The 27,449-nt window shown below is 36.7% G+C and overlaps 1 protein-coding gene and 1 long non-coding RNA gene across 2 annotated transcripts in view; one reads left to right on the top strand and one right to left on the bottom strand.

The window, feature by feature from the left end:
* TAF1B (TATA-box binding protein associated factor, RNA polymerase I subunit B) overlaps positions 1 to 27,449 on the top strand; it is a 45,749-nt gene that overhangs the window by 817 nt on the left and 17,483 nt on the right. Inside the window, exons 2-8 of the mRNA XM_053938714.1 lie at positions 21 to 119; positions 606 to 693; positions 2,455 to 2,552; positions 2,850 to 2,945; positions 3,545 to 3,677; positions 6,882 to 7,038; positions 13,396 to 13,495. Of these exons, the coding sequence (XP_053794689.1) occupies positions 21 to 119; positions 606 to 693; positions 2,455 to 2,552; positions 2,850 to 2,945; positions 3,545 to 3,677; positions 6,882 to 7,038; positions 13,396 to 13,495 (771 nt within the window). The remainder of the gene's footprint in view (positions 1 to 20; positions 120 to 605; positions 694 to 2,454; positions 2,553 to 2,849; positions 2,946 to 3,544; positions 3,678 to 6,881; positions 7,039 to 13,395; positions 13,496 to 27,449) is intronic.
* On the bottom strand, positions 6,896 to 9,643 carry LOC128785863 (uncharacterized). Its single transcript, XR_008430063.1, has 2 exons — positions 9,586 to 9,643; positions 6,896 to 7,247 (listed from the first exon to the last, which is right to left on the bottom strand). It is a non-coding gene; the product is annotated as an uncharacterized LOC128785863 (long non-coding RNA).

The following is a 27,449-nucleotide window of genomic DNA, read 5'->3' on the forward strand; positions in this document are numbered from 1 at the left end:
CTGGCTTTTCTTTCTTTCAGAGAGACTTTAATGAGCGCTGTGTTCAGTGTTCAGAAGTGAACTGGGGTCTCACTGATGGAGGCAGATTTTATTGTAGATCTTGCCACAACGTTACTGAGGTAAAAAGATGAGTTACTGCCTTCGAAAAGGTTTATTCTGATTGCTTCTTGACTTTATATAAGAAAATTGCAGATTTTTCTTCTCGGCATTGAGGGCAGGATTTTTATTCTTCCTTTTTCATGCTTTAGTTTACACTGTTTAAAACTAATGTTCCTTGAAATCACAACATTTCGAATGAGCCATCTTGGCCTGCTGTGTTGCTGTAGCTGTGGTGTCAGTGTGCTCTCTAGGTGCCTTAGAAGCATTGTCTGGGTGTTGCTGCCTTTTGTGCAGTCCAAATCTAGGCAAACCCTGATGCACGTCACCTGTGTGTCCATGATAGTAATTGTCTGGTTTTGAAGTTTCAGAATGAAAAGTTCAGACTGTCTCATCTCCTGTCAGTTTAGGAAATTTGAGTGAATTCCTCCATTATGTTTTATGATGGGGCAATCTGTGCAAGTTAGACCTGGCTCTTTTTCTTGCTAAGATGTATTCTTGTTTTGCAGAGAACTAGAGAAGTTGTAAACACTGATTTTATTACTAATTCAAGAGTCCAATCAATCTCCAAAGGTTTAAAAAAGCAGGAAAAAACTGGTATGTATAAGTTTCTGTTTATGTTTTGCAAAAGGGTGGCTGTTCAGCCACTGCTCACCTAGGCCATTATGTCTTTGGTGGAGAACAAAAGCGGATAGGCAGGAAAGACTGTAGGAGTGGGAACAAAATGCACCTCCCTGATGCTGTCACAACCTTCAGAGATCACATTTGGTGACTTCCTGAGCCACAGGTGACCTCTGGTGAGCCCAGTGGTGGGGGTTTTTTAATTGAATAGAGCTATGTGCTACTGCTGCTTTGACTTCTGGAAGCAAATACTCACTGAAGCTACTGGAGGCATGCATTCAGATGTGGTGATCCTTTGTTCCTTCCCTGTGATGGCTGTCACAAAACCAGAGAGGTTGTTTGTCTTGGCAAGTGAGATGTGATGGTGGTCCGGCTCTTGGTGTCAGTCTGGCCTGTATTACAGGCCCTTGGCCCTGCAGCTTAAACACAAACTGCACAGAAGAGGTTTCATGCAGTTCCAGTAGCTGAACTAGTGCTGCATCTTTCATCCAGAGTCACTTTTTTGCTTTAAATTTCATGAATATTCAGAAGAATAGTGGTAATTACACAGGAGGATCTGCACCATAAGGATGTAGTGGTAAAGCTGCTGCTAGAGCTTTGTGTGTATTCTCTGCTGGCTGGATACATCTCATACTGTTGTGGTGACTCTCAGAAAGCAGAACTGCATTAAAATGCCAAATAAAGCAAGGGGTTATCCTTCTCTCTGATATGCTCATCTACCTTTGCTCTGTTGCAGAGGCAGTGGATTGCTACATTCCTTTGAAAAGAACAATTGTGTGGAAGTGAAGGGAGGTGTGAAAAGGACCTCTCCACTTTTCCTTATCTTGTATTTCTTTTAAAGTCTGGACCACTCATGCTTTTAATTTATCCTGTTGAGAAGGTCATTAGCCAACTGCAGGCTTCTTAAGAAAGAAATCCTTATCTTCACAATGCAGTCATGTTACACTCTGTTCCATGAATGTACAGGAGTAAGCTGTGTCTGTTAGTTCACTGTCAGCAGTTAAGAGCAGCATCATTATAGCAGGGCAGAAGCTTTGGGCAGATAACGTCCAAGATGGTGAGATGCAAGGTGTGTTTTGGAAGAAAAGTAGTGAAGAACAGGTGTGAAGGAATGAAAAGGGAATTGAGAAATTCAGAGAAAATTTCTCAAACCAAAAGCCTGTAGAAAAGGTTAGTAGTGAATTTAGAGAGGTAAGGGCGAAAAGTAATTGTAGTGCAGCCTGAAGAAATAGTGAGCAGATTGGAGCAGGCCCACTCCCTGTGAAATTCATGTTGTGCTAGGATTTGTTAGAAGTTGGGATATTCTTTTATTTAAACATTTGTGATTCTGTGTGAGAGAATGGTAAAGCACCAAAGTGCTATTGGTTGTTTTTTGCCTGACTCACTACTGTAATGTTCCAGTTTTCTGTGTCAGGGGTGGGAAAGGAATGTTCATATTTCATTTTTAATGGCAGGTTCTCAGTTATTTTTAAACTGGTAATTTAACAACGCTCTGCTCAATTACAAATGCCACACTAGACATTGTAATGAATTATATTATTCTTGGGAAATGTTTGAAGTTCTTTTTCAGTAACTTTTCTTCTCGTGAATAAATGGAAGTTAGTGGGGTGTTCAGTGTAGCTGGTTTATGCACTAGGGTCTGAAATTATTAAATAGAGATATGGGGATAAGTGTGCATAAAGTTAAAGAAACGCAAAATAGCACAAACAAACATAGCCTCCCTTTCTTTCCCCTTAGATGGAGGCTGTGAATGGTATATTTGTGAAGGCTTTCAGCTTGTACTCAAGAAACAAGTGGAAGCTCTAGAAGCATTAGGAGTATGTCCACAAATGAAGGTATGTAGATGTCAGTGTGAGTTCTACACTCTGTGTGTGTGTGTGTTACAGAAAGTGGGATTTTAAAAGATTTTAAAAATTAAAGTGAATCACACAAGTCCCTATTTAAAATCATTGAGCATATGAAATAAAAATTTGTTTCTCTGGTAATTTTAAAGCATATTCTATAAATCACAGTTAATAAAATTAGAGATGGAATATTATTCAGATTCCTGAGTTAGAAATTACGCTTTGTTTTCTCAGCAATTAATGATCTTGTAAACATTGTACCATTTACCATCCATTTTTGTTTATCAGGATGAAATTCTGTGCAATTTTTGGAGGTGTTACCTTCAGAAGAGCAAACAGGCATATTGCAAGAGACCAGCTGGGGAAACTGTCAGAGCATTATCAGTAAGTGAAAGCTCAAATCCCATAAAGTGTTTGGTATCTTTTTAAAAGCAATAACAGAAATCTTTGTTTAGGCGACTATCTTGCTGCCAATAATGTCACTTCAGTATGAAGGAGGTTATATAAACAGGCTTGCACATGTCCATTTTATTGGGTTTTGGAGTTTTTTCGAGTCTATTTTAACAGATGAGTATTTCTGTGACTATTTGAAACTGCTTATTTAAAAGTTTTGCCTTGTCTTGACATAGATAATCAGTAAATCCAAATGACAATGCAAAATGTATCATCAGCTACCATCCTTTCCTACTTGCTCTCTTCAAGTTACTCATTTGATCAAGCTTTGATTCTGTGTGTTGCCAACTTTCTGGTCATTGTACCAGATTAAATGTAGTCACTAGAACTTTTTGGTCTTGAGAAATCCTTGAAAGATACTTTCTTGTCTTTTTTTTTTCCAGTTACTTGTAGTTCATGGAGTAAAAATGTGAACAGTTTGGGTTTTAACTTTTACTGTTAATTTTTCATCTGTCGTGCTTTATGTGGTTTGTTAAGATCGAAACCGTATCTAAGAGTAGCTAATACAAACATTTCTTTACAAACCCCAGGTATGTGGGAGCAGTACTGATGTGGACAGTGATCCAGAGAGACCCAGCCTTCTGCACTTGCTGTCTCTCTCTGAAAGTGAGGGGGATCTGCAGACCGACTGTAGCTTTGCCTCATCGGTGAGCAAGGTCTCAGGTAGGAGCAGTGAGCTGAACTATCTGAAAACCAGTTTTTCTGTAGTTTTTAAATATAAATAGATTTAGAGTGTATTTGTGTACAGTGAATTGGAGGAACTGGTTGGAAGTTGTAAAGTTTTCAGTCTTGTTTGACACTGTAGTGTAGTAACTTTATATTCTACTAGAAATAGAAGACTTCCTCCTCCAACCCCCACCCGAGGAGATAAAAGTTGAACAGGACCTGGAAATACAGTGGGAAATGCAGGAGGAAGTTCTGGTTTATAGCAAGTTTGCTCCATGCCTCCTGTTCGGAGTGGGAAAAAAATTGCTGTTATATCTGCCAAGCTAGATGTTCAAAAACACAGCAGCTTTGAAGAATAAGCACGTATTTAACCAATAGCAGAGCTGTCTGCCATGACTTTGATGTTAAAAAACATGAGTCTGTTCTTTAAGGAGGTGTATTTTTTTTCTATCCCATAGATATATTTAGCTTTTAATTTTTTTTTCTTTACATTATTTTGATATTTCTGTATCCTTTGTATCTGCAGTCTTTTTACTGCTTTCCCAATGATCCTTTCTAGGAAAAATCATTTTTTAATTTATTTATTTATTTTTAGCATTCCCTCAGTTTCTCTTTTCTGCTCACAATAGCAGCAGGAAAATAGCTGCAGAATGCTGAACTTCTTAATTAAAATGTTGTAGAGAATTGGAGTGTTAGGTTCTGCTGGGCAAGTGTAATACCAGACAGTGCTGCAAGGCCTGATACTGGAAATACATTGCAAGGCCCATTTGAAAGCTTTTGCTTGTGTTTTAAACTTATGATGGTTTTCTTTCTTGCTTTATTCTTTGCTTACTTTTTCCTTCTTTATCTGTCTCTATGTTTCTTATTCCCCTGTTATGTGCTATCCTCCCTCTCTACCCTCAGAAGAGCACAATCTTGTTTTTTCAAGCTTTTATCTTTATTTTGTAAAGTCCAGGAGTGATAATAGAGTACAAAATTTGATCAGTAGCAATTAGAAAACTCCAGACAGAGTTGGAGGGAAGTTATAAAAATGGTGATGCAAATTTTTTTCATATTATGCTAGAACCTTTCATACTTACATATTAAAATGATATTTTGAGGTAAAGAGTCACTGTATATTTGTACAGGTAGAATCTTGGGTGTTAGAGAAATATAATACAAAAAGACAAGGATTGAGTGAAGAATTTCTAGTGAAAGTATTCCCTTAAATTTTCTTCCCCTTTTTGATGTCTAGGGTAACTCCTTTCTTCCTCGGTACTTGTGCCTTTTATAGGTCTGTTGCTTAAAGTTTTAGAACAGCAAGGTAGTCCTAAGTAGGTCATAATTTATTGTCTTGGTTAGCTGCTTCGGAGACTGAATTCCAGTAGTCATCAGTTTCACTAAAATCACTTGAAATTAGTTAAGAGTTCAGTGATACTTAAAGTAAGTTTTGGCAAAATCAGACAAATAGAGAAATAGTTTTTTCTATTGAAATTTAGCATATTTCTAGTTTATTATAAACTCTTGTGAAGATTCATAAATATTTTCTTTGGTGTCATTTCTGCTGAGCTGTTGCTGCTACAGACGAGGAACCTCAACACCTTTCTTTCCCTAAGAGGCTTGTCCATATGGCAATTTTTTTGTTGTTGTTATTTTTGTGTAGGGTTAATAGCAATTTCCACTGAGTATAGCACTGAGATATTGCTAGAGAAGCCTATAAAACTCTTAAATTATTAGCTGTGTGTAACTGTGTGTTGTCATGCCATGCATAAGCTGGAAGAAATAAAAGGAAATCGTGTGCCATCATTAAGGCTACAAATATAATGAGGATTATTTTAAATAAATTGAGTTGAATGTGAAATTAACAGTGAAGCTTCAGTCATGAAGCTGCCTTTAAGTGCAGTGTCCATGTGAAAGGTGAAGCAGTCGACTCCAGGGATTAACCCGATGTTCCCGTGTTCCTGCTTTTGTTCCCTGATGCACCTGTGCGTGCTGGGATGCTCTGCTCTGCACCAGGCGTTCGGGCCGGCTCTGAGAGCCCGTGCCGGGGCTGTGCCGTGCCCGCAGCGCCGGCTCCGGGGCCGGTAGGTGGCACCGCAGCCCGGCCTTGGAATGGGCTGTGTGCGGTGTCCCCGTCCTGCGGGCACTGTGGACCTGCCCCGCTGACCCTGCCACCTCGCAGGTGTGGCTGTCGCCCGCCCGCGGAGCTGCCAGGCTCTCGGAAGGTCCAGGTTGTTTTCAGCGGGCTCTTTGCCCTGGCCCTGCAGCTCCCAGCTGGGGAGCTGTGGATCCAGCTCTCGCCATTCCTGTCTGAACGGGTGAACAGTTTGTGGGGAAGTGAAGCGAGGAAAACCTCTGCAGAGTCAATGCTGACATTTTGTGCTTGTGTGCTTTAAATGCATTTTCCTTCATCCTGGCTGGGTCATGATGTAGGGAAGAGAGGCTTACAGAATTTTTTAAATTTTTTTTTTTTATCTTCTTTTCCTGAACTCACAGGTTTCACTTCTGAAAAGGTTCCAAACTTATAAATCACTCTACTAAACAAAATTTTGTCTTTTCTCTGTTTCTCTTAGTTTTTAGTGATTCACCTGAGTAAGGAAGAAGAGAAGTTTGGATGTTAATTTATTTGGGTTTTTTTCCCCACCCTCTTCACCATTTCCTACATTCTTGTTATAAAGTTATTTGTTTGACATTGAATTTATATATATTTTTTTTAAAGAATACCTGTATTTCCACAGTTAGAGATTATAGGACAGATGGATTCAGGGTGGACTTTTAACATCAGTAACATTTCTGCAATGTGAATGACTTTTGCATTAAAGTCCTGCCTGGGTTGAAGTTTAAAACCGTGTTTTAATCCCAAACTCCGAGGCAGTGATTTAAATACATCAAATTTTCATTTTTTCCTCACAGTTCCTTTATATCTCAAATGGAAAACAGTATTTCCGTCTCATAAGTCTATTAGTTGTATGTTATATAGGAGTTTATGTCCTAGTCAAGTGGAATAACACTTTGTGAAACAGGTTCTCATCTCATATTGTGGTAGATTACTAAATTGGGGTCATAGAAAAGTACACAAACAAGCAAAAAATTCAAAGTAATGATTTCAAAATGTTACTAGTTGCTGAACAAATCTTATATGTTCCTTTATCTTGTTTTTTGTACGCCATGGTTCATGTGTCTGTCATATCAATTGCTTTTTTCTTTTAACATAAACTCAAGAAAGCACCTCAGTGTACTCTGGATCAGTAGATGGCAGCTTGTATTTAATGAAGAACCAAAAGGAGAAACTGAGGATGACGATGCCAATGACACTTTCGTTTTGTTACATGGCATTACTCTGGGTGAGAGAACCAATTACATTGTCCGAGTTCTTAAGGTATGAATAGTCTCTAGTGAAGAATTGTTGCTTTTATAAATAATGATTTTTTAAAAAAATAGATCTGTACTATTGCCCTCATATGAATTTGCTCAGTAATAGTGAGAAGTTCTTTATATTTAGTTGTCTTGTCTTTCCTTTGTCATTTGTCCGCTTGTGCAGCTGCTGTTGGAGGACACTTTCTGTTGATTGCAATGCATTTCAAAGACCTGTAAGGAAGAATGTTTTGAAGTTAGAGAAGCTTTTTGTCCTTCTCTTTCAAAAATGCTTAAGACTTGCTGGAGGTGTGTACCGCCACACTTCTGTGATACTTGCTGTTGTCAGCGTGTCAAAGTGGAATGAGTGAACATTCGCCAGGACTTAACATCACTGCCATCATGCAAACAATACCAGCAGTATACAGTGATCTGAAATGCAGCAAAGTAACTTCATGCAATGGAATTGAAATTAATATAAGATCATTTTGTCTTCATATCTTTGTATCTGTAATTATCAGAGTTCAGAATAATACCTTTTAATATGGTAGAAATAAATTGTGCTAATAATAGGGTTTGATGCTAAATGGAGACTGTCAGGCTACTGCTGACAATGCAGCTCCCTTCTCTCCCCTGCAAGAAGGCCATGAACACTTTCCTTATGAACTTTACTTCAGGAATGAAAAATAATTCATCAACTCTTCTTGTTGGCAATAAATGTTTTAAATCAGGCTGAAATAAGTTCAGGAGTTACTAGATTTTCCTTGGAAAACCTTTTGTATTCTGATACCCTTTTTTAACAACTGTTGAAATACTGGGTATTTCTAAATAGATGATGAAAAAATATTACTTGGCCAAAATATAAGGAATAAAAATACTCAAGTAAATACATTGGCAAATCAAATTGAAAACTCAGACAGAATAAGGGAAAAACAGATTTAAAATTCAGTGCTTTAATTTTTATTTTTCAAATACATAACCTGTGAGTTAAAAGTCAAGGCAGTGAGTACATTCTCCCCCACCTGTGGTGCTTACAGCTGGTGTAGCTGCTGAAAGTGTGATGAATGCAAGGGGCTTTTTCCCCCAGAGCCTGATGTTCCATCGTAGCCTCTCTCCCCTGCTGGTTCCACCTGCACTTTTCTAGCTTTGTACAAACTTTCCAAGAGGAATGGATATTCAAGGATATTTTTTGCAAGTACTTTCCAAAAGGGGAGTTTTTCATGGCTTGAAGTACAGTAGTTACTACTAGATAATCAATTGCTATGCAAAACAATTTAACCCTTTGATTTTACTTTATGGGTGGCTGTTGCCTTCATTGATCAGAATTGCACGAGCCATTGCATATTTGCATAACTGGATATGCTGTTGCATAAAAGATGCTTGTAAAATTTTCATTAAAATGCTATAATATTCAGAATTCAAGATAATACCCTGCAATACAAAAGTATATATTGAGTAGATTAAGAAATAGTAGAACTCAAAAGTAGTGCTCAATAACAAGATTTTTACTGGCTAAATTCTTCCTTAGGAAATTCTGTACAAGTCAGAACTACCATAACATATTCTGTAGTTTTGTGAATGATTAGCAAATAAATAGTGTAAAACATGTCTGATAATGTTTGTAAATGGCAAAAATCCAGGTTGTAAATTACATTTTCTGGGATAGAGCAAATCGTTCACACTAAAGAATTATTCTGTTAGGAGAGGAAAATTAATAATTAAATATATAGTCTTTGGTTATTGTATCTTGGAAACTGTCTCTGGAAGCATTGTTGGCTCATACCAGGCAAATACATCTTCACATGTTTCTGTCTTAGTACAATAGTGTGGTTGGAAGAAAACCCAACCAAACAACAACTGTTGAAGTCAGCTGTCAAGAGGGAAGGTAGATAGTTTTGTTTGCAAATGAATGGTAAATTATTGTATTTGGCACTTTAAAAGTTGGAGACTGCAGAAAAGATCTTGGAAAAAGAACCTGGAGACTATCCTTTGGACTAATATCCTTAAGAGATGAGCACACTTGAATGGATTTAGAGAAAACATGAAAGCAGTAAAAAGGTTGGAAAAAGTTTAAAAAAAAGTCAAGTAGCAAATATAGCAAAGAATGGCATAATCTAAAACTAATAATTGGAAATTGAAATGAGATTATTTGAATGGGAAGATATAATGTAATTAGATACAATTTATGTGTGTAAGACTGTAAATCAAAATGATTCAGTAACTTTAAATGCACTGAACATACGAACTGGATTAAGTACAGAAAATGAAGTTTAAAAGAATGTTATTTGTATTGCAAAGTTTTACCATGATATGATAGTTATATAAGATTGTAATTACGTTATCATGCTTCCCTCCCTACCCTAAAGGTCTTTGCCTTTCAACAAGTTTGATGAAGAAGTAGAAAGAATTTTAAATTGCATGAACAACCATAAAATACTTGTTTTCTGACTTCTGAATATTTAAGTTTAAAAAAATCAGACAATGTTCACATTTTTGCATGCATTAAGATACAAAATAACGACAGACTGAAGATGAAAACTATGCAGAGAAAGCATTAAGTATTTAGCATTACCTTTTAAGTCTTTGTAGGCAAATGGTTTTATTTAAACCAGCTGAATTAGAGTTCTGTTTAAAGTTCTGCCTTGTTTTTTCCTCAGTTTGGTTTTCTCTGTACCCTGAAGTCAGCTGACTACCACTCCTCCCTTGTGATACATGCTTAGGCACTACGGTTGGGCAATCTGCCAGCTTTTAAAGGCTTTACAACACCAAAAATATACTCTTCCTTGCTACTTGACACACTTAGCAGAAAAACACTACAATTACCTCCTCTGATAGGAACATTTTGGTTTAAAAGTAACACTTTCAACAACATTCTACTCATGTCTATGCTACACATTAAATCCTTTTCCATTGCTAATAGTCTTACAATATTCCATGTGATGTATGTTATTAATCTAAATAATAAAATAGTTGGGTTTTGGAAAAAATTTCAAGATGCTAGACTCTTGAGAGTCTGAGAAATAATGCCTTTCAAATGAGGTTATGCCTAGTTGTGCTGGCAAGACTAAACTTATAATCAGTTTGTGGCATTACTGTGGCTTTAACAAATGCATCACTTCCTTCTAGCATGCTGAGGACCTAGGATTTTTTTCATACTTGGGCCTTGTTAATCTATGTTGCTGCTGTAATTAAAAGAACTTGGACTGTGTACTACGTCTGCCAGTCAAGTTTTCAATCACCTCCCTGATGGAACATAGTCCTACAGGTGTTTTGACCATCTGTCTGTTAAATGAAGGGTTTGGAGGAACAGCAGACAAAAGAAACTGTTCTGAAGTGCTATTCCAAACCTGGACTTCTGAGTTAAGTGTTAAAACTTGCATCATCAGCACATTCTGTTCACAAAAGGGTATTTGTACTGTATTTTTAGAGTGTAAAAACAACTTTCTGAGAGGAAAGAGCATTCTTTTTTTTCTGGAGACAATTTTAAGCTAGAAAAGATATTACTTTTAAAAAGTTGCGGTGCTTTGACTTGGTACATCCAAATTAGTGAAAACTGGTTTTTTTTTTTTAATGTTTTGGTGGACACTGCTTGTCTCTTGCAGTGTAAGGATGGGGTTCCAGCATCAATTTAAGCTACTCCCAAGTTTTTGTTGCTGTGGTCTTGCATAAACATTCCCGTTCTTTCTCTTGCTATGGATACTAGCATTCATCCGGTTTATGGTTTATTAGGTGAAAGTAGATCTATAGAAGATAAATTTTGTAAAAGAAAGTTTCACTGGACATTCTAGTGCAGGTTAGTGTGCTTCACTGCTGTCCCTTTCTGCCTTGTGCTGGCAATAATGTTCTATAGTCATCTGAGTCTGTTGGAGTGAAACCCTGAAGAGACTAATTCCCAGTCTGATCCTCTGAGAAGTCACACAAGCGCTTTTGTCAGCAGGGAGGAGTGTGTGGCAGGGGACTGAAGGAGGGTGGGATTTCCCATTTCAGAGGCAGCAAGCTGTGAGGGTGGTTTGGCTGCATCACCACTACACCACACCCGAAACAAGGTCCTGATTGTCCTCTTCCAGCTGCTGCTGTGCTGGCTCAGGTGTTTGCTGCTCTCAGTGTCTTGGTTCCAGGCCTTCATATCTGACAGCTAATGGTGTGATTGTGCCTTAACGTGTGTCAGCCAAAGCTTATCATCAGCTGAGCCAGTAATGCATCACTGTTGTTGAAAGGGGAAGGTCCTGCTTCCCTTTTTTCTCCTGCCTGTGTGATGCATCCCCTTCCCTCTGGCAACTATTTCACTTGTAGAGCCATCTGTGAACCTCTTCACAGTTTGTTAGATGATGAAAGAATCCTCGCTGGCAATAGGGTAACAGGTGGTTTTCTGCTGCTGTTGTGATTTACATTTGGGGAAGAGATGACCAACAGCAGCTCATGGCTAGATGACAAGGAGGGAGGTCCTGCTAGTTATGTTGAGCTTTTAGTTTGGCTCAATCAACTTTGTGAAACCATACCTGAAGCTTATGTTCCTCAGTGTAGTGGATGACTAAAAGGAGCTAAGGAACAGATGTGCCAGCTGCTCAGCAGGTCAGGCAGGGTGGCAAGGACCAGCAATGGGGGCTGCGTTTGGAGAACAACCTCACGGGAGTCCAGTGCACATCTCCACTCAGGGTGGGGAAATGCTGTTCCTGCTGGTTGAGGAAAGCTACTGAAATTTCATTAGCAAAATTATCATTACACAATTTGATTAGAAAGGACTGTGCACCACCTGTTACTTCTTCACTTAAGAGACTAATAAGCAGAGCTTTGGAACCAAGGCTGTTGGGCAATATGATTTTTCATATTGATATTATTTTTCAGGAATCATTATAGATTATTCTTATGAGACAGTTTCATTATGAATTATATGAGACATTATTATGAGACTGTTTCAGTCATGAAATGCGCTTTTTATTTTAATCCTGGGTTTAACTCATTTTTTTCAATTAAACTGAAAATTCATGTAAGACTGCTTAAAAAAAAAGTAGCCTATAACTGTAAACTTTGCAGTAACTAGCTTTGAAACATTATTTTAGTCAACTTCAGTAGATACTCACTACATAACATGAAACAAATAGTGATGAGGCACAGAACAGGAAGATAGCAGGTGAGCTTGTGAGTTGCTATAGGCTCAGAAGGGACATTAAATATTCGTAGACCAAGAAGTTACTAATCTATGTAGCGAGATCAGAGAGGTCCTGTGCAGGTAACACTCATCAGCAGGGGAGAAAATTGTTTTTAGTCCTAAAATTAGTGTCTTCTCTGTTTGTAATGTCAACTTATTCAGGTTTAATATACTCTTTTAACAAAATTGGTTTGGAGAAGAGGAGATGGGAAGGCATTTCTAGCTTAGTCCTATGGGAGACTACCAGTGTGCCTTAATGTGGAATGGGTGTGTTGCCTTGGGAGGATATGTGCTTGTTCAATGCTTCCTTGTCCTATTGTGGGTATCTGTTAAGATGCTGGATAAGAGGAGGGGTTTGGTGTAGTGGTGGCTTTTTATTGGTATCTGTTAAGTCTCTTCTTTTACATATATATATATATATATATATATATATATTTAATATTTTATATATAATATAAATATATATTAATATAATATATAATATATATTTATATATTTTTAATATTTAATATTTTAAATATTAAATATATATATATTTTATATATATATATATGCGTGTGTGTGTATTCAATAAAAATATCAAATAATACGGTCAACTACTTACCAAAACCAGTTTTTAACAACAAAGATGCATTATTTGTGTGCAAATAAAATTTAAATTATTTTTATTTATTAGTATACAAAACAATTTCTATTCATCCCTCAGTAATACTGTTTTTGAAGAGTATCATCATAGAAATATAAGTAATGTGGCTTCAGTTCTATGTATCCACTCATCATTCTGTGATTTTCTTCCCTATCATGTTACCCGATTCAAACTCCTCCAGCAGGAAGTCTGTGTTTTAAAAGTAAAATTTACTTAAAGCTTTAGAATTTTGAAAAAAAAAAAAATCCATGCCATTCAAAGGAGGCTTAAAGCAGTTCAAGAAATGCAGGAGTTGAAGAATGTGCAGAACAAACTCCATGTAAGCTTGTTGATTGTATGCTTACTGCCATAACGTTATTATTTGTCAGTCACATCTGAGCTTGAACTTAAAAGCCTGTTAAATGATTGAACTGGTTTTTGTTCTGTGGAGCATTTCAGGTGTGCAACTTCAGGTTGAATTGCTTAGGTAGCATAATACTGATGTTATTTCAAATCAGAAGTTGATTTGTATATTAATTTTATAATAAACATATGAATTTGTTGTCCTGTATATTATTTTTATTTGGTCTTCATTTTTTTTAATGCAGGTTTGTTGTTGAAGGGCATATTCCATATTTGAATGTTTTCCAGCATTTTCCGGAGAAAATGAAGCTATGTGGACTTGATCTTAAGATCTTTTGTGTAGAGGTAATTTTTTTCTTAAAGGAAAAGTTAAAAAAAACCCAACCAAAACCTAGTTATTTAGTGGTATTTTAATTATTTTGGTCACTGTACTAATAAATTGATTAAATCTATTGTTATATAATAGGGTTCGTATTTCACAGTATTGGAGCCTGGCAGAAAGTAGTGCACTCTGTGACTTGGAGTGCTTTAATCTTTAACCAGTCTTATTAAACTGATTACGTAAGTTAGAACGAAATCAATAAGTACTTGTGGAGAAAAGGGTATTCGGAACTGCTCTCAAAACACTCAGAAACAATTTAGCTTCAAGTGTAAGGGCCATATATTATCCCTTTTGGTGCTTATTTGAAATATCTATTGAATTTTTTATAATTCCATATTCTTTTAATAAAATATGGTTTAGATGCTATCCCTTGTTCAGTTCCTTGCTCTACTGGTTGAAATATATCAAATCTAAAATCTACATGAGGGGATACAGCTCTTCTAGGAACTGAATAGTAACAATCTTGAGTGAAATTTAATTTCCCTTATCTAAGATTCTTATGTATTGTAGTAACAATTGCCCAATGACACTTCTGTTGCAGATAAAAACTTATTACAGATTTTTGAAGTGTGCAAATAAAATCTTAGCTCTTAAGAGCAGAAAGCAGCAATTCTGCCAAGAATTGCCCTCACTGATGACGTTTTAAGTAACATTAACATTCTCCAATATGTAGCTTATATTCAGCAGGTCATGAGTTGCTAGGAGTTGTGCCTTCAGAAGTTTTAGCATTTATATTATTTCTGGTTTTATGTTACTGCTTTCCTGTTTGGATAAATGAGAATTATGACCGCTAAAAATAAATTCTAAAAATCAGGAGATGAATTTATTACAAAACCTCCTGATTTCTTTGTCTTAGATATTTCCTTAACAGAAAAGATGTTGGTATATGAGATACGAGTATAAACTTGGTTTTAAGTCTTTGTCCTTCTTTGCCTCTGTCTTCTGGATGAGTTTTTGTTTTATGAATTGCAGCTGTAAAGCTTGTACCGTACCTCCAAGTGGGAGAACTGGTTTACCGAGATGAGATGAGTTTCCTTTGGAGGATCCTACTGTTTCCTTTTGGGATAGGGCTGCTCCCTTCACTTCCAAAGCATAAGTAGATATGCACACTAACCAAGTAATCTCTTAACTGTGTTTTCACTGATACATAGAGGTACAGTTCTGTAAGCTTACTGTACCATTTGTTTGCCAGCCATTCCATTATTATTGTGGCTTTCTCTTTTAGAAATATCTGCTCCTTACTCTACCTTCAATGTTACTTTAGTAAGGCATCCTCAGTTCTATTTAGTTTTAATGGGTTTTACTACATCATGAGGCTGATAACTGCAAAATCCTTACTAGCTCTTTCCTACATTTCATGTTTCTCACTGCAGCACTGAGATTACCAATGTCTTTCTGTGTCTAGTTTTGGCATCTGAGTTTTGAGAAATTCAAGAGATGAGGTTATTGTCCTGGAGCAGGAAATGAGATTGTGTAATACTCCATTCTGAAAATATACCTTACATTCTTTTCTGCTTTGCTCTGTATTGAATATTTTGTAGACAATTATCTTAAAAACCTTTATGATATTATGGCTGTTATAATCAGGCGTGTAAGTTGCTCTAATGCCATTATTTGTTGTACTTCAAAGCTGGTGAATATAAGCTGCAAATATGTTCCAAAATATTGATAACTAACAGGACTGTTCCATATGTCTCCTTTTTAATTTTGAACAGATTTTTAGTTTATTTAGTTGTGTTCTATGCATCCCAAATTTGAATCAAGAAGTAATTTTGTTACAATAACTTGAAGGATTTGAAATCATACTAAATATTGCTTTATCAGTTAAGTGCAGATGAAGCCTAACTTGATGAAGCTCATCTTGTATATAAATATTCTCAGTGGCTTAAAGAGTTTTTTTAGTAACAATTTCCTACATACCCAAAATATGCTGAATTTGTACAAGGTTGAAGTTGTTACAGGTGTTAGAAAAGTAAATGCAACATTATTATGAAGTGAGTCATCTACTTTCTGTGTAGTGGCATGTGTATGTATACATGCACAAAGGGTTTTTTATGACTTGTTACTTAGTAGTAGTTTTCCATATGCAAGGAATGGGACTAGTTTACTAGGCTTCCCAGCTGTGATAAATTTCTGTGTTGTGTAATTTAGGAATGGAGTCTGTATCACTGACAATTTTTCCCTGTGTTGCATCCTATTTAGCAATTAGAGGTGCAAGGAGAGGCTGAGAGCTGGGGGTTTATCACTGAGGAGGGAAGGCTGGGGGCAATGTCAGTAATGTGTATAAATGTCTGTCAGGGAGGTCTGAGGATGGCATTGGGCTTTCTTCTTGGTGGTGTGCAGTGGAAGGACAGGAGACAACTGAAATATAGGGCACAGACTGAAAAACAGGAAATTGCATTTGAATATTAAACCTTTTCACTGTGTAAGGTGATTGAGTGCTGGAACAGGTAACCCTGGACCACTGTGGAGTCCCTATCTTCAGAGGTGCACAAAACCTGATGGGACACAGTCCTGAGCAGCTTGCTGTAGTTGATGCTGCTTCAGCAGAGGTGTTGGACTCCATGTATAATCTCCAGAGGTCCCTTCCAACCTCAAGTATGCCTCATATTCTGTTTCACATTTTCTGTAGAGGTGGCAGATAGGCCCTTCATATTTTGGTAGTGGAACAGCTAACAAGAATGGCATAATTCTTCATTCTGCTAAAACTGAGCTTTATTTAAAATAGCTGCCACAAAGGTATGGTCGTATCTCAACAGTTCTGTCCAGAGGTCTGGGAGCTCTGGGCATGACTGTCTCATAAAGAGAAAAGGAGCCTCCAGCTCTCTATATTATCTTTAATCATGATGTATAACTGTTAGACAGGTGTCAGGGCCTAGCTAGAGATAAGTACTACTCAAAGTGTTTTCTGAAGGATAAAAGTAATTTATAGAAGATCTTTAAGAAAATTGAGTTATCTTCCATATATATTTATCTTTCCATTGTTCCAAGTCAGTTTTCTAAGCTTTTACTTGATTAATCATCTTATTTTTCCCTTCCTCTATTAAATCATGTGTATATTATAAATTAGCCCTTGGAAAATAGGTACAATGAGAGGGTTAACAGGGCAAACAGCAGCAGCAGCAAGATGGTCCTGTTTTGTTCAGAAGTTCTAACTTCCCAGTACAAGGAAGGAAAAGCAAAATTTTTTTTTCTAAAACAAGTATTCTTATTCCATTCGATTAAAATCTTTTTGTATGTATGAAGGAAGAATAAGATATATAAGTTTTTGGTTTTGTTCTGTGCAGGAGGTCAAGGGTTTTTTTCTTGTATTTGCAAATTGTTTAACTACAGTAGATCTCTGCTCATCCTAAGGCTTGTGCCGGTAGTCAATACATCTTTGGTAAGTGCAGTCATCTTTTCTTCTTTAGGTGGAAGTCACCTTTGTTCCCTTTTTAATGCACAAAGGATATCTAGGATTTTAGGATATCTATTTCTTTTAAAACCCATTAGTGTAGGAGTTAAAATGTATTTGTAAATTATTAGTAGTATATATAATGTTCGCTGGATAATGTGTTTTCAGCTTGTATTGTTTTATTGATATAATCTGTCCTCCAGCTGCACCAAATTCCCTCTTTTATTTCTGCATGAAGTAGGGATACATCTTTAAGATACATCTCCTCCACTTTGCTTTTAGGGATTTATCTTTATCCTTATACAAAATTGATTAAATCATCCCTTTTGCCTTGAACTATCAACAACTAGTCTTTGCCATAGGTCTGTCTTGCCATTCATTTTTGACTTGGGACTGTATACCCAATTATCTTTCAGTATTATTTTCTTGGACTTAAAAGTTTGTTGTGCTTTACTGCCTGAAATTTACCTTTAGCTTTCATTACTTTTATAAAACATGCTATTTTTCTGTGTATTTTACCTTTAACTCATTGTCAGTGGATTTTTTTTAATGTCCAAAAGTAATGCTTTGTTTTGGTTCTCACATTCTTCACTCACACACAAATTTAAATAAAAGTGTATATATAGGTAAGCAGGTCACTCCCATGGATGTTGGGCAACATGATTTTCTAAAGTACTGAAGATAACAACCACGTCACTTTGGAGTATGTGCTGTGTGCAGCAGGAAAGGTGTAGTCTCATAAGCATCTTTCGGATCCTGTTGTGCTAAAGAGCTTTGGAAATGGTTGTCTCAGGGTGCACAAGTATCTGGACTTGTCAGGGAGCGTGATGTGTGACCTCAGAGAAGTTCCCTTCTCTCAATCTCTTCTCCAAATTTAAAAGAAAGCTTTAAGAAGAAACAAGAATCTCTTCTTTTTTTTTTTTTTTTCCCAGGGATGGGGAGGCCTGGAGAAAGTTGAGTTTGGTGGGTTAGTTGAATTCTTTTCAGACCTGTCTACCAACTTGTCCCTGAAGACAAAAGGAATGGCTATTTCCTCAATTATCCTTGCTACTTCCTCTGCCCTGGGGTGTGGTCATGGAATGGCTTCTCTCTATAAGCCTTTCTCCATTCCCCCTTCCCCTTCCATTTCTCTTAGGTGGATGTGGCTGCACAATTCTAAATCCACATGTTTTAAAGGCCCACTGAATGTTTTAGTGTTGACGGTGTTGTTGAAACACCTTGCTGCCTAGGAATCTGTCTCTTAAAAATATTTACTTTTTTGTTCTGTAATTCAATTTTGTCCTCTCTTTTTTGTGGTTTTTGTTTGTTTGTTTTTTATAATCCAGAGTATTGCTGCCTATAACAAGGAATGTACTTACTTAAAAAGATTTGACCTTGTCAGCATGATAAAATTACCATCTATACTACTTTTTGATTGTCTTAGTATAGCTTTTTTTGTTTCTTTTTACACATCCAGCTTCCAACTTAGATTAACAGAAGCACTGTTTGGTTTGAATTCTGCTCTAATTTGCCTATTTCCGTCCCTGGATGTCTTAATTCTTAAATTACTCCTAGTGTTACTCCTCAGAATTTTTCATGATACAGAAACACTTTCCAAACTTCCAGCTGAGAATGGTGTTAGCATTCTTCCTTACCTTTGCCTGTGGAAAATTCTTGAATGCATCCTGGTAAAGCAGCAGAAATATACTCTGCTAGTCATAAACCTGTTGTGGACAAGAGAGGTAAATCATGAAACTCAAAATTACATGTCATGATTTTTTTCACTTTTATCCCACCTAACTGGAAAGTTTCTTGTTCTTATCTTCTTGCTGATACCTTGTTTCCTTCAGGTTTAATGGTTTATCATTCTATATTAAAATTTTGTTTCTTTCTGTGTTGGATTAGGCCAGTAGCTCTGGGCAGCTCATCTGTGTTCAGTTAAATAAGGACTTTAATTAATGCTCCATTATGAACTGATGTTAGCTTTGATGGGAAATTGAACAGTTTGAAAACAAATGTTTGCTGCTCTATAATTCATCCAAGGCTTTCCTTTCCCTAAAGGTGACCTGTGATGGGTATTGAAGTAGATGCCATAATGTATTTAGAAAAGTAGACTGGAATCTTCAGCTCTTTTGAGAATATGCCAGTTGAGCGTGAAGTATTTTATTCTGTATGATGCTTTGGCTTCATTTTGTTTGTGTTGGAGGAATGCATACCTTGCTCTTACACATTTACACACACACCCTTCCTAGCTTGGTTTAGTAAATTTCTTTCCTCTTTTATTTAGGAGTGAAAGGTTTCCCTGAAAAATTGAGAGATGATCATTCTTCTCTGTTCTGCCTGGAAACTTTCCAACTCTTTCGTTTCTTCTTTAACAGTATTCAATAGTTTGTATTTACTTTTTCTTCTTCTCTTCCATTTTTTAAGTGTTGCTTGGTTTTATTCTTGGCAGCACTTTGGTATCCATATTTCTCTAGCACTAATCCTTCTGTCACTCATCTTTCTGTGTCAGCTTCAATCCCACTTCTGCTGATGACATGAGAGATCTGATTTCTGAGATGAATTTGCCAGGCTGCTCCTTGGCTAGCAAATCAAGCATGCTTCTGTTTTGCTGCTTTGTTCTTCATGATGCTCTTTCCTGCAGAGCAGCTCTTGAGTTTTGATTAAAGTATGAGTTACATTCTTCCAGTGAGACTTAGTGGTAATTTTTATTTGGTTCCCCTTTAACTTTCCTTGGAAAAAGGTTTTCAGAAGAGCTTCTTATGAGAGCTGGAGCTTCCGTCCACTGTCTCCTCTCCTCTCCTGACCTTACAAAGGTTGCTTGACTGACAGGATATTTTTAGCTTCTGTTTTTCCCATTGCCATAGTATTAATTTGTTCAGGATCTATGCCAAGCTAATCATTCTACAGTTCCTGAATCTCCCTTTTTACATTTTTTTAAATACTGCATATTAAAGTGGAGAGCCCTTTGATGTTTAGAATTTCTTGAGATTATTTAAAAAACAACATTTGTGTTTCAGACAACTCCTCAGTTATTTCCTTGAAGCTTCTTGTGTGTAAATTATCTGGGCCTCTCCTTTCTAAAATACTCCATTTTATCAGATAGTGGGTTTACTTTTTTGCAGACGTAATTTTTCCCTTCCTTACATGTGCTTTTAATGCAATGGATTCGTATTCTTTTTCCAGTTATAGCTCAGTCTTGCTTTTCTTCCTATTTCATGACTTACCTATTTATCTGTGGCATTGAAATTCAAGATTTTTGGGTTGTTTGGGTTTTTAAGTTTCCCTGCTGCTTACAGCTTAGCCATTGTGTTTCATTGCAGAATAGCTATAGTTTCTTGTCTTTTTTTTGGTGGTTTTCCCTTTATCCAATTATCCCACAATAAAAAGAGGAGTATGGCGGATCTGTCTGGGAGTGTAGTGACCTACCAGGACTGTATTTGGAAAGGTCTACTTGAGAACAAGTTTTAAACTCAGGACCTGTGTCCTTGTGCAGTACCACCCAGCATGGGACTTGTCTTCCACATTATAAATGACATGTAATATTAATCATTTATGTTACAATATGATTATATGTTCCAGAGTTTTACTATTGCAGATGGGTTAACATATGGAACCTCACATTTATATCCTTTTTCTCACTTTCTTCATTACAGGCAATATTACAATCAGAATATGGTTGTTAATACTTGTACCACTTTGTGCCTTGTGACCGTCCAACAACTCAGTAGCTCAGTAAAACTGCTTTGAGTTACATGGGGGTGTGCCACAAAAATGTATGTGAATCAATTCAGCTTTGTGTAAGCATAGTAAAAGCCATTTTGTTTTGTAAATTTAGCTGAAAAGTTGAAGTAATTTAAGACGCCTCCTGATTTTGATTTCCCTGTGAATGCTGGGGGAAGAAGAGCTGTCAGGTCGCCTGGAGGAAAACATAAAAATGGAGGGTTTCTCATGGATTAAGGAAAGACAGTTGCTCTGTGATTTGACAGTTACCTGCCATATATGGCCAAAAGCAGGAATTGGTTAGTCCTTAGCTTTCAAGCATAATGGCTCAATTGTAGAAATAATTTGGCATTCAATCCCCAGTAATTTCTAATAATCTCTACCAGCTTGTTACAAAGTGTGAGGGGGTTTGTGTAAAATATGCTGCTGGGATTTGTTGAATAATTTATCTTCTGACCAGAAGTAGCATCAGTATTATGGGTTTATTAAAAACTAATTCTTTGAATTTACAGTACTTAATAACACAAGGAAACTATCACTCCTGTATCTAACTGTATTGTTTGGCTTATTCACATTGGAAACACTTGTTTGCATTTTGGTTTTGATACCTTGAACTTCTTTTGTTTTGTTTCCTGCAGTCAGAAGCATATCATAGATATTTTACTGTGTTTGAAGTGTATAAACTTAGATAGGATCTTCCCTGGGAAGCTTTGAAAAGTAGCTGCTCTCTCACTTACTGAGAGTATTTTCATTAGGTCACATAAATGTAGATAGCAAGGAAGAATAGAGATTAGCAGAGTGACTGTTATTAGAGTACTAATACTTCTCTCTTCTTGCCTACACTCAGCTCTTCTGGAGGTCTGTGCAAGCTTGCAAAGCTTGATAACAAAGCCTAAGGACTTTTTCATCATTCTTTTCAAACTGAAAGAATGAATAATGTTCTCACGTAACAAAAGATCACTGGTGACCTTCATTGCACCACAGTCAAGGACGAGTTCTGTCCTTGAACCATGAAGTGCCCAGGGAAAAGCAGAGGGGATGGTGTTACTTAGGAATGTCTGTAGAGTGTTCTGCTCATAGGTGGCATAAATTCATATGAAACTGTAATATTGACCACTGAAGATCCTTGGAGATCTCACTATGACTGTTTTTAGCATCACTAAAAATATAGGTACTTGTCTTGCTCTTCAGGCCAATGTGTCCCTTCAGTTTTCTCCTGTAATTCCTTGATTTGTACCCTAAATTGGATGGAATGTGGCTGAGTGCTTTCATAGAGCAAATGATAGTTCATTCTTTGCAAATGTTTTATATCAAATATTCTATTTATGGCACTGTAATTTCATCAACTTAAAAGCAAAGGATTAGAATTTGCTTCATTACAGAGTTTGAGTATGTAATAGAAGTTCATAAACTTGAGAGTATTTCTTAAGTGCAGGTATTTCTTTAGTTGTGGGTGTGGATTTAGTCTCCTAATTATAGTACTCTGCTAGGAGGGACAGGTGAACTGAATCACTGTTCTAAGGCTTTATGTTTCTTGTCCCACTGTCTAAGGAGTGAAATTCTCTGTATGCTTTTGTATTGTGAATATTGCGTGAGGTCATTGTTCTCAAATTGTTATTGTGGAAGTGATTTATAATGTTTGGTGACTGTTTTAATGTTGCTAATTTAGTAGATGATAACAGTGCTCTGCTAGTAACATGTTATATAATTTTCTAGTCTGAAGATGGTTTTTTAAATAAAATGGTCTGCTGACCATTTTTTATGAATAAACCATGTAGGAAAAAAAGTAAAATGCATATTGCTGATACATGCAAAGATTACTTACACAGGCAGAAGGAATTTTTGAAGAAGAATTATAATTTTGAAAAGAAATTGCAGTGTAAACAATTATATACCTGCAAGTTCCTTCGTTTTCATCACTCTATTCAGTCTTTGTTTTTTTCACTTTTCCTCTCTTTTTTTTTCTTAATAAAATTCTGAATTCTGTGTGAGCAGTTTGGAATAAGTCAGACATTCCCCTTGTTGCATCTACTGAGATATATAATCTTGGAGCTTCATAGTTATGAGAATACAGATGGAGAAATACTGCTTGAAATTTCTCAGACTTCATTCTTGTCCAACAGCTGACATGAATATCTTTATTCTAGGTGGAAAAAATAGTATTAAGCAAAGAAAAATTGGTTTGCAGTGTTCTCTGAAAGCTGGTGTTAGCAATGCTGCTATGTTCATGTACCAGCCTTAGTTTAAATACTTGTGTGATATTAATGATACAGGTTTCTGTAATCCCTTTATGATGCGTTTTTTGAACATGCAGTTGTTTTAGACCAGCTACATTAAAGTTATTTTCTAGTAACTCCTGACATCTAATGAAGAATGGAGATGAAAAAAAATATGTTAATGTATGAATCTATAATGTACTGTATCTTAAATACTGTATGAAGTTTTAATTGAGTATTTTGCTTTTCTTACCCTTTTGTTGCAGAAGAACTGAAAGGTACAGAGAGTCACAACAAGGATTATCAAATAGGGACAATTTTCTTGCAAGAAACAATTAATATTATCTACTCATCTTTCAACCTAAAGAAGAGGTGACTAAGAGGAAGATGTGGTGATAGTTTGTAGAACATGTTCAGGAGGCAATTGTTCAATGTCTCTCCCAATTCAAGGACTGGGAGTTGTCAGCAGAAGTTGCTGGTTTGCAGGTTCAGAATCAAACAGCAGGAGATGTGGCTTCATATGTTTTGTGGGTAACTGGTGAAACTCCTTGCCTTAAGTGATGCTCTGGATGTTAAAAGGGCCAGATGCTGACTGTACAAATGTCATGGAGGAATAGAGATCTGGAACAAAAGAATAGTGAGATCTCACTGCTGAGTCAGCCACAAATGGTATGAAGCTGGACAGATGTTTGGTAGTGCTGTGGCTTGCTTGGTTCTTAAATTCCTCCCTGCACATTTTGCTTGCTCGCTTCTGGGTGCAAGGCTAAATAGATTATCCTGATTGATGTGGTACAGTCACTTTTTCTTTTTTGTTCTGGGGTTTCAGTTAGGCTTTCAGTTTGTGGGTTTTGTGTTCCGGGGAGACTTTTTTAAAGATCGTAAAACTTCATTTTTCATTAACTAGTTATCTTAAAAGAACTCTTTTAAAGTCATAGTTCAAGCCTTTAAGTTAAGCGAACTAAATATGGTCTGATAAAGTTTCACATTTAGAGATGTCAGAGTGTTTTTTATTCAACTTGAAAAATGTTGAGGAATGATTGAATGGTAAAAGTATACAAAATCATTACATAAAATGGGTATGTCTAGCCTACACCAAAGAATTCTAAGCAATAAATATTACACATTTTTCTTAAGCAAAACTTTGCTATTTGAAAAATAGCTTGTATTTTTCTAGTGACCTTTTGGTTTGTTTTCATGGAGGAACTATAAAGGAATTGCTTGTTTAATAACTCACAATGTAAAATTCCTTACTGTTGAGTAATAGTGATGATCCCAATGCCAGAAGGAAACAGGAACATGTACAAGAAGTCTGGCCTAGAAATGTGGCAAGAAGAGAAACGTGAAAAGCCATTTAAGAATAAATAAATTCTAGGTCATGGGGGAGCCATCCTGGGCTGACAGGGACTGCAGCTTAAGGGGTTTTGCACTTTACCCTTAGTATTTCTGAACAGTCTTCAGTTCTGTGCAGTCCTCTTTGGGCCCGAACAGAAAGTACAGGTCTTGATTTGTGAACAGATTAAGTTAATACTCTATCTTCATTTCTTTGAGTACTGATTAAAGTTTTACAATTGAGCATATGAAATTTAGGAATTACTGAAAAGAGCATCTCAGCATTTAGCTGAGACTGTAAGTGCTCTAGGGTGTAGTCATTACAATTTCATCTCATATTGTTTCTAAACCGAGATAGTGTCTTAGTTCAGCATGCAGGAAGTAGTGAGCTGCTCTGAATCTGTTCCTTTTTCTCATTTAATATGGAGTTCAAGCCTGCATTAGTACAAGCCACATGAAACCAACTCAGTTGCAGAATACTTGGTCCTTTCTCCTCCTTTGATGCTGGTCATTCCCCCGGTCACAAGACGGCTGCTCCTTCTGGGCTGGGCTCTCAGGGCTGGTGTTGTGCTGCTTTGTCCCAAGGTGGAAAACTGGGACAAAGACACCTGCCTGAGGGACTGAGGTAGGTTTGTGCCACAATCATGAAGAAACCTGAAGATTTTCTAAATGCTGTAAAATGGTGCCTGTATTTATTTTTCTTTGAACACTAGATTTTTGAAAGGATTTTGTATCCCTTAATAATCTGCTACTGGCTAAAGCACATGTCTTCAAGTCATTACACAGCTCTTAGGAAATTGCTGACAGGTGGATTGTCTAACACTCTTAAGTTTTGGTGGATTGCACATATATGTTTTAGTTTGGGTCTGATTCAAACAGAGTAATTCCTGACTAAATCTGTTCATGAACTCATAAATGCAGGTCAAAATATTTGCTGTTTTCTCCTGGAGAGTTTGGACTGGAATGATAAGAGCTTTCTGCTTCCCTGAGAAGCTTATCCATCAGACTGGCTTTTAGACATGTTCCTCTGTTTGCTGAAGTCTTCCTCTCAAAATATTCCAGGTATAATGTGCAAGAGCTTCTTTTCCTGACTAAAATTTGAATTACCTTAATGGCCATATAATTTATTTGTTGTTTTCAGTGGTAACTATTTAAAGAATTCAAATTCAGACAGAAGCTGGTCATTCTTGTTTATTAAAAAAATCTTTTGAGAGTGATAAAATTCTATCTATACAAATTCTGCTAATAACTATGCTGCACTTACTTTCCCAAACAAGGAGGGATTCCTGCTTTGGTCTGCTGGTGTTTTGAGATACCTTGTAATCTTAAGTTTTTTGAGGGTGGGTATCTATCAGAGGGGCTTTTTTTCTTGACCTAGCTCTGTATTTTTTGTGCATTCTAGCAGGTGCATGCAGTACTTGTTCAGGATAGAAAGTAGTGCAGAATGAAAAGAAGCAAGGGTGAGGCTTTTATTTGAAAGAAAAAAAGCTGAGGAGGAAGTTCACTGCTGAAAGGGTTATTGTAATCAAGTTTATCATGAGAGCTTGCTGTTGTGTAACAGAAACTCTAGCTTGTCCATACATGTCTTTAAGCATTACTTAATGAAGAAAGAAAACAAACCTACCAAAGTATTTATGAAATTGAATAAAATTTGTTTCCAAACTCTTAGATTTCAATACATTATGAGAGTTCAGTTCCTTGTTGGAATCCTCTATGTATTTTTAGAAAGACTGCATTTTTTAGAAAAGTGATACTTGACAGAGTTTGCTTGTGAGCAGGAACAAGGTAATGCTCAAGCATGTGTCTCTCGTGGTTTAATAATATTGAAACTCATTTATTCAAAAACCACTTTAACCAGGAATCACGTAATGAAAAGTATGTCTTCCTCTGAAAGTACACTATTAAAAAGCCTGTTAGGCAGCCAATTTTTTTTTCCTAGTAAAGGAGTACTGTATTAGACGTTCAATTAACTTTTTTTTTGTATGTAAGTTGCTGGCTCATCCTCATGCCATCTTGAATTCTTCAGTAAATACTGCCTGTATCAGTTTAATGCAGTCTAATACCCTACCACCTATTTTTTTCTCTCAAAAAGGCATAAGCTTTGTTTATTGAGTCATTTTCTGAAATTAATCTTTTTGCTGTGTAAAGGCCCTTCTCACTTGTTCTACAGCAATGACCAAGAGGAATTTGGGATTTTAGGATGTCGTAGTTGTTGCATCTGAAACAGTTATTAAAAGGAGAGAGGAAGTGAGAGCCTGCCAGTGTGACTTCTATGATTTTCAAATGGTATCCCAACATTCTTTTTCTTCCCTTCTGCCTGTTTGTTACCTGACAGATAACTTGAGCAACCTATCTGCCTGTCTTTCAGGTGGACAAATTGATTTCCTTTTATTTCTTCCTTCTGCTTGATAGCAGGCTTGTAAAGGAGCAGCTTTATTTGTGTGCTTGGTCTCTTTGTCTTTTCTAATGGAAGAAGTTTCACGAGATGCATATTTCTTTGCAGTTACCTAAATGGAGTTATAGCAGTTTCACCTGTCTTCTTCTTGTCATTTGGTTCCCTTTTAATAATTCCAGGCACACCCTCTTGCTGTTACATCAGCATCTGTATGTGATTCATGGATATCAGGGTTTGGAGAAATCTATCCACTCATTTAAATGTTCTCCACTCATTTAAGTGCTATCCACTAATTTCAAATACTAATTTGGGTGTAAATTTCACAGTTAATACAGTCCATGTAAAAATGAGTGCACTGGGTCAGACGTGGGGCTCGTGGAGTCTGTTCTCCTGTTTCAGATGTGACCAAGGAAAGGAGGCAGGAGCAGAGTGCAGGGGTTCTTCCCTGTCCACTTTCACACTCACCAGCAAATCACAAGCCTAGGGTGTTTCTATACAGCAGTGGTGACAGTGCTGACAATGCCATAGAATCTCAGGATGGTTTGGGTTGGAAGGGACCTTTAAAGAGTCTCTTCAAACATTGCCTATGTCTTTTCTGTATACCTTTTGCTCTGACAAAAAAAGCTTTCCTAAAAACACTGCACAGAATCTAACCATGTTACAAAGTTGACTACAGTTGTTTCTTTCCAGCTAGGTTAAATGGCAAAAAAAGTTTCAGTATCTCCTATTTTTTTAACGTTTGTATTCATTACAATACACCATGTTAAAGTACCTTTAATTTGTGTTTGATGGGTATTACATTAGTTTGTGGCTGTTCTAGGTGTGATGGTGGTTGTGCATGAGAGGTAGATAGAGGTCAGGCAAGGGGGAAAATCAATGTT

This window comes from Vidua chalybeata, chromosome 3, assembly GCF_026979565.1.
Source record: "Vidua chalybeata isolate OUT-0048 chromosome 3, bVidCha1 merged haplotype, whole genome shotgun sequence".
Lineage (NCBI taxonomy): Eukaryota > Metazoa > Chordata > Aves > Passeriformes > Viduidae > Vidua > Vidua chalybeata.